The 7,120-nt window shown below is 42.7% G+C and overlaps 1 protein-coding gene across 1 annotated transcript; it reads right to left on the bottom strand.

Annotated features, from left to right (window-relative positions):
* Positions 1-1,078: 1,078 nt before the first annotated feature.
* On the bottom strand, positions 1,079-6,833 carry abhd5b (abhydrolase domain containing 5, lysophosphatidic acid acyltransferase b). Its single transcript, XM_072370451.1, has 7 exons — positions 6,753-6,833; positions 5,824-5,906; positions 5,261-5,669; positions 3,849-4,000; positions 3,491-3,602; positions 3,221-3,401; positions 1,079-1,965 (listed from the first exon to the last, which is right to left on the bottom strand). The coding sequence occupies exons 1-7, from the start codon at positions 6,794-6,796 to the stop codon at positions 1,846-1,848; spliced, it is 1,101 nt and encodes a 366-aa protein (XP_072226552.1). The 5' UTR covers positions 6,797-6,833; the 3' UTR covers positions 1,079-1,845.
* Positions 6,834-7,120: the final 287 nt, after the last annotated feature.

Here is a 7,120-nt window from a genome sequence, read left to right as displayed (position 1 = left end):
AAAATAGTGAGTGAGACATCATCATCTGAGTCTTATAACTTATCCCGTAACATTTCAAACTGAGCTCCCAAAGCTTTACAGACCTGCAGTACAGTACAGAGCTGTATGCAGATATGCTGATTAAAGAAACGGTAAGACCTGATAGGATACCAGCAGCAGTACAACAGTGTGTGTTTCTGTGGTCACACACCTTTTATGTGCAGTTATTTCAGGCCCTCAGGCTTTCAATTATGTCCAAACCCAACATGAAAGCTCCTGTCACTTCTCTCAATGTTTTCTGTTTCATAATGAAATGATTTCACGACCACGTGATTGAGTGGGTGACAGAGAGACGCGATGAATAAGCTTGCAGGCTTATTAAGTGACTATTATGGACTGAGGCCTGGGCACATTTTGTGCTTATGTTTTCAACCCCAAGAGGCCGTGAACATAAGAGCTCCTGCCGAATTTTCTTCACTGCCTTGACAAACAGCCAGCAAGCGTTTTCAACAGCCCATAATTACCCCGTCCAACTACAGAATCACTTCCTGCAGGTCGGCAATCCAAAAGACTCAGTCTCCGTGGCTACCCTGTTGCCAGGAGACAGCTGGGGAGGGCTGGGTTGATGTCTCAGAAATGACAGAGATGGGCAGAGGTAACAGAGGAGCTGTATGGGTAAAGGCCAAGACACTATGCACCCAGAAATAAGACATCACCTGCTTATGTTTGCTCAGTGAATTTATCAAAGAAACACATTTTACTGTCTTGCTGTGATTTTACAGAAGGTCACACTGTCTCCTATGCTCTGTGTGTTCCAAAAGTTTAGATATGTTATACATAATCACTAACTTGCACTTACTAAAAAAAAACAGCTTTTCTGAAAACTTGTTTTAAATTGTCCAAAACCCACAATAATGAGAGAGACTGCAAGACAACATTTCGGCATTTTCACGAGGCCACATGGCAAAGTTTCCCTGCGTAATATGGGGCGAACATGTCAAATTATTTTGATGTTAAAAGTTTTAATAGTTTCAGAGAGTGTAAGAGTGTAACAGCAAAAAGAATGTAAAAATGTCTGAAAATTTCACCACAAAAAGGACAAATTTCCTTGGCTCATTTATTTTTGCAGACGTACAAAATCAATGTCTCCCATGAAGTTCTTTAAATAACCGTCGACACCTCCTCAAACATAAGGCCTATTCTTAGTCCAGCACACATCTTTGACCCTATTCTGTCACTGCAGTTGTGACTTAGCAGTGAGCTGAGTTTCGCACCGCTCTCAGAGCATCACTGTCCAGGTCTCCTGAGTAGGTCACTCAACTCAATATGCATGCAAGGGCGCTTTTAGCGGGGATTTGCTGTTGGCGTCCTGCAAAACCAGAGGAGAGGTGAAGCGTGAACGCAGTTAAGGTGCTGCCATCTGCTGGCTGCTCTCAGTCAGAGCGTTTCTGAGGAAGTGAGGAGGTTTCATGAGAATCACAGAGGCCCTTTGTCCTGTTTACTTCTGCCTCATATCTCAAAGTGGGTGAGAGGTCAGCAAAAGAACATTCTGTTCACTCTGCCAATACCAAAAAAAAAAACATATTCCTTTAAAAACAAGAGTTGCACAACTGTTTGAAAGCAAAACTGTGGCACACAACACAGACCGCATTTCAACTTTATTTACAAAATGCATCCATGTGAACCTGGAAAGCTGCGACTTAATCTGAACCCAAGCCTTAGGGAGTGTGGAATAATAAGTCAAGTGTTGTCCGTCAGAGATAGGTCTCTTGTAAGAGTAAAGTGCATTATAAAGAGGCTTACTGCAGTGGTTGTGTAATGGCTTTGTCTTTGTTAATCCTTGTGCTATACTGTGTCTTTTTGGTGTCACTGCTTCGTTCCCTCATCCTCGTTTTCCTTCCCCGTCCCGGTGAGAATCTGAAGGACTGCCTGGTTGAAGTCCTCTGGTTGGTCAGCAAACACGTAATGACCCGCTCCTCTGATCACCTGATGAGTTCAAACACACAGAAACAGAAAAGAGAAACTGATGTTTTGACATAAGGCAGCAAGCTCCTAAGGGCAGGAAAAGCTTCAGCGGTCACAGTGACTGTACAACCATGTGAAAAAGAAAGTACACTCTAAGGTTTTCATGTATCAGGACATCCCGGCAAGATTACCCAAAGTTTAGAACGTGTGATACTGAGAAAAACTGCAACAAAAAAACAAGAAAACAAAACTCAGTGAGCATGTTAAATGCTAAAGTTCATGACAGTACAATTGCAAAAAGGCTGAACACGTATTGTTTGTGTGTTGGGTTGGCAGAAGAAAGCCTCGTCTCTCTAAAAAGAACATGGCGGCATGGCTTAGGTTTGCGAAACTAAATCTGAACAAACCACAAGACTTTAGGAACAATGCTGTTTGGACAGACGAGACCAGAGTGGAGATGTTTGGTCATAATGCACAGCAGCACGTTCGGAGAGAATATCAGCACTAACAACTCATACCAACCCATAAGCGTGGTAGTGGGGGGGTAATGATTTGGGCTTGTTTTGCAGCCACAAGACCTAGAAAGTTTTCAGTCACTGAGTCCACTGTGAATTCTTTCGTATACCAAAGTATTCCACAGTAAAATGTGAGGCCTTTTGTCTCGCAGCTGAAGTCTGGCTCAAACTGGGTCATCGCCAGGGCAATGATCCCAAACACAGCAAATCTACAATCTCCAGTGTCTGAGAAAGAAAAGAATCAAGGTGTTGCAATCGTCCAGTCAAAGTCCAGATCTCAGCCTGATTGAAAGGACCTTAAGAGGAATGTGCATGCATCAAATTAAGTAACGTTGTAAAGAGGAGTCACGATTCCACCACAACAATAACGTCATACAGAAACCGACGACTTTACAACCGAAGTTACTGCTGCTGAAGACAGATCTACAAGCTGTTGAATCGTGAAGTGTAGTTCGTTTTTCCACACGCTACTTCAACGTTTTGGCTCAGTTTTTGTTAAATAAATGATGACACGATTGTAATATGTGTGATTAAGACCTGATGATTTTTCTCTCTGACGTGCTGATACGTGGAACCTTTGAACTGAAAGAGGATGCACTTTGTACTTTCTTTTTAACACAGCTGCAGTCTTTTTCTCAGTCGTATAAAAATGGACGCATGACAACATCCTTAAAATTGGTGTGTTCCAGAGAACCTGGTTTCGAGTTCTACTGACTGGAACAAGTTTTGGAGTTGTTCAAATAAATCAAAAGAAGACTTGCCATGATCCCGACATCTGGTCTGATTTTCTTGACTCCGTGTCCAGAATTGCTGTCGATGCTGGATCGAGATCCATAAATGAAGGAAATGGGAATGTCGGCTCGGACCTGTCCGATCCGCTCCAACATGGGCCTCTTCGCCCAGCCATAGGGAATGGTCATGTTCCTAAAGGCCGTCTCTCCACTGACACAGACAGAAATAACATTCAAGCCTGTGACGTGTGTTGAGAATGAACACCCCCCTGTGCACTTTGACTTGGAGAGAGCCCTCACCTCGGCGTCTGTGCGTTCAGGTGGTATATGTAGTCAGACACGGTGTTGTCGTCAAACACGGAGGAATATTTCTGCTTGAAATCAGACCTGATGGTCTGGACCAGCGTCGGACCTAAGAGAGGAGGGAATCACAAATCAAGGAAATATATTTCATAGGGTTTTTGGTAGTGCTTGCCATTATAAAAAGGGATGCCCTAATATCAAAAATCGACAGAATTCCCGCCGTTTACTGGTTTAAAATCATCTTCAGCAACTCAAACTTTAAATAAAAAGTTTACTGACACAAAAAAACACATGGAGATCTTATCTAATTGTGTCTTAGTGCAAGTATGGTTTCTTATAGTGTGTTTGTGCTGACCCAGAGGCCCAGCCAGCCTGAGCCCCGCCAGAGGGTTGAATGGGCTCATGATGGCCCCGATGGCTCTGATCCACATTGGGATGGAGTGATGGTTGGGGTTCTCAGGGCGTGCTGGGAATCCCCACGGCTCCACCAGCAGCAGATGTTTCACCCTGCGGACACGGTTAGTTGATGACAACATGCAGGTTAAAACACACGCCTGTACTCTTATCACAGATATAGTTTATTTAGCAGACTGTAAAACAGAGGAATGCTCCTGAATCTTAAGAGAAAACAACTGCGCCACGCACAATTAGTCCCGTCACTGTGCATGAAATGTCATTATTCTGTTCAACAAGGGCTGTTTTTTTGAGATTTACAAGTTAAATCTCCTCCTCTCCTGCGTTTAAGGTTTTGGTGCAACAAAGTTTATTGTTATGTTGCTTTAGATTAAAAACTAAGTGGCTTTAAAGCTTGTTGAAACATTCTCAGAATAGGCCACAATTCAATCGGATCTAAAAATAAATCTTGGCGTAAATCCATTTTAAGATTTTACATAATTGTCTCTAATATCAAATGACAAGAACACAAAGAATATCTCACTGACTATACAGCAGAAGCTGTTTCCCAACAACTACCACAAAAGCTGGGATGGTTTTAGAAAAAGGAATTTTTTCTTTTACTTTTCCTTTCTGGACTTTCTGTCATTTGTTACTACACATCAAGTTTTGCATTTCAGGCCTGCAACACATTAAAAAAAACAGCGGGACTAAGGCAATTTAGGGAGAAAAAAAAAGTATTCTAAATAAAGACTGGAAGGGATTTGCACATTTAACCCTCTACAGCGCCGAATATCATTAAATAATTTGGGACATCTGGAGGGATTTCACTTCATCAAGGGCAAGGGGCTCAAACCTAAGCAGTAAACCTGGGATCTCACCGGATTAGTAAACTTCTCTGGACTCGAATGTATCTGGGATGGACCATAACACGGCGGAAACATGTATTGTGGTTTTTGAGATCTTAGTTTGGCAGTAAACGGACACCATGTGCCTTGGACCAAAGACAAAGGGACTGTCCAGACAAAAGCCAGGTTCTGTGACGGTACCAGCGCCTTTAGGAAAGCTCATTTACACTTTAGTGATGGCAGCATTAGAGCAGGGCCTGAAATGCAAAAATGCATGTATACTGACAAAACAAAAAATAAAAATCAAAGTAATTGTTTTGTTTTTTGTCTTTGCGTTTTCCCGACCATCAAAGCTTTTCATAAAACTGGAATTTGCTCTAATTCGACCAAAACAGATCTCAAGGCCGATAGAACTGCCCAATGATTTCATGAAGTATGTCTATGTTGATGATGTCTGAACAACTGGGAAACTTGCATTAACGTTGACGCTGCATCTCCTCACAAAGCGACCCACACACAAACGCACCTGTTTGGGTACTTGAGTGTGTAGGCCGCAGACAGATATCCGCCAAGGTTGTGACCCAGCAGCACCATCTCCTCCAGTCCGACCTTCTCCCTCCACTCCTCCAGGGCTGTCACAAACTGGTCCTCCGCCGCCTCAGGGTCTGTGCTGAAGAGGGGGCGACTGCTCCTGCCGAAGCCCAGCAAGTCTAGAGCGTAAACGGGTCCGCAGCTGGAGAGGGTGTCCAGATTTTGGGCCCAGAGGGCAACCCCACCTCCAAAGCCGTGCAGGAGAACCAGAGGAGTCCCGGACTGGGGTGAGGGCTGAGGGATAGATGGGGAGCATGGGTGTAGCTGCGTGGAAAAAGCAAGGGTCCACAGGTAGTTGCCGTTGGATATCCGGACATGCTGTCTGGAGTACGGCCTCTTCACAGCTGTGACAGAAAGAGGGGATTATGAGACGAGGATGGAAAAAGAAGTCTGACCAAATCTGGCATTTTTTATGAAAATAATCTTTTTGATGAATCACAAAAACAACTGATGGATTCTGCTTTTTAAAATTTTTGTTTAATCAGGTCTTTCACTTACTCTTGAGCATTTTTTCTTCCGCATCTTTCAGCTGAGAAGGAGAAGTGGGGCACCAAGAGGGCAACCAGCTTGATATCCAGGAGCTGAGGTCCGGGGAGCAGCCAAACAGGACACAAAGTATGCACAAACACAACTTTACGTTGAACTTTGACCGTGCGTCGTCATTTGTTATCAGCGCAAAACATCATGTGCAGATTACGGTACAACTAATGAAGCCCAAACAGTTTGTCCAGTTTGGAACTCCGTGTTCGGTGATATCACTGAGATATTTATTTATTTTCCAAATGTATCTTTATAAGGCAGCCGATATAGTACAAGCATAATAAAGATATTTTGTTGCCCAAATTACATTATTATAACACAGTAACGCTAACTTTCTCAGCCCCCCAGCATGAAGGCTGTGCATATAACAATTACTGATATATTTAATTTACGTTTAATGTTGACTTTTTGCTTTAAAACACACATCGAGTCGGAGAAAAGTGTCTTTAAACGTACAGGATACCCCGAGTCTAAATTCGACGCACCTCAAATGTAATTAACAACAGCGTTACTATCACCAATTCAGCACTTGTGACGTGAAACAAGAGAAGATGACATTTAGGAACTACGAGGAGTTGTTTTCATGCAATAAACGTTTGCGAAGGGATTCAGTTGCAACCTCGAATAAACAAGCCTAAGTTCAAAGCCTAAGTTGCATGGAAGCGGTTATAGTTTTAAACAAAACTTGGTTTGGGTTGCGGTTGCGTTTGTCAGGGCTAGTCCTTCAAAAAAGTTATTATAAAACAAAACTAGAACGCGACGTTGGGTAACGTCCAGCACCCTCTGTCCTGGATTTAGCGACATGAAAATTTACACAACACACCACCACTTAAAGTTACAGTAGCTAAATAATAGTTTTAAACGTTAACAAAGAAAACAGATCTAACCTCTGCTCAGTGTAAGGCTGTATCTCCTCTGCCATCCTCCTCATGATGCACTGGTGATCTGTCCTGTTATGATCTCGCAAAAAGTAGTCAGAAATTGTTTGTGATGCGTTCAAAGACATCCCGTACAAATTCTACAAAAGTCAAACTAAAACGAAATAGAACTAACATGAACACCAACTATATTGGTGTAGCATGTATCTTAATGAGACTGGGACAGATAAAGAAATTCGGGAAAAAAAATCGCTTTTCAGTCTTTAATACTTGGTTGATTCTTGAGCTCGTTGTATGTTTGTCCAGCTGTACTTGAAGGCAGCAGCATTGTGTAAATCTCCTTGCACAGGTGGGCTAATTGTGACTTTATTTAAGCA

Source organism: Leuresthes tenuis, unplaced genomic scaffold (genome assembly GCF_036924035.1).
Source record: "Leuresthes tenuis unplaced genomic scaffold, fLeuTen1.0.hap1 SCAF_18, whole genome shotgun sequence".
Classification (NCBI taxonomy): Eukaryota; Metazoa; Chordata; class Actinopteri; order Atheriniformes; family Atherinopsidae; genus Leuresthes; species Leuresthes tenuis.
The sequence above is the reverse complement of the archived record's forward strand: the minus strand, read 5'-3'. Positions and strand labels throughout refer to the sequence as shown.

What these genes read in the sequence shown, in the direction of transcription:
- abhd5b (XM_072370451.1), bottom strand. Translation starts at nt 6,796, where the DNA reads ATGAGGAGGATGGCAGAGGAGATACAGCCTTACACTGAGCAGAG. An exon ending in GGAAGAAAAAATGCTCAAGA is followed by an intron (nt 5,670 to 5,823) that starts GTAAGTGAAAGA and finishes TTTCTGTCACAG; the next exon opens with CTGTGAAGAGGCCGTACTCC. An exon ending in CTGAACGCACAGACGCCGAG is followed by an intron (nt 3,402 to 3,490) that starts GTGAGGGCTCTC and finishes TGTCTGTGTCAG; the next exon opens with TGGAGAGACGGCCTTTAGGA.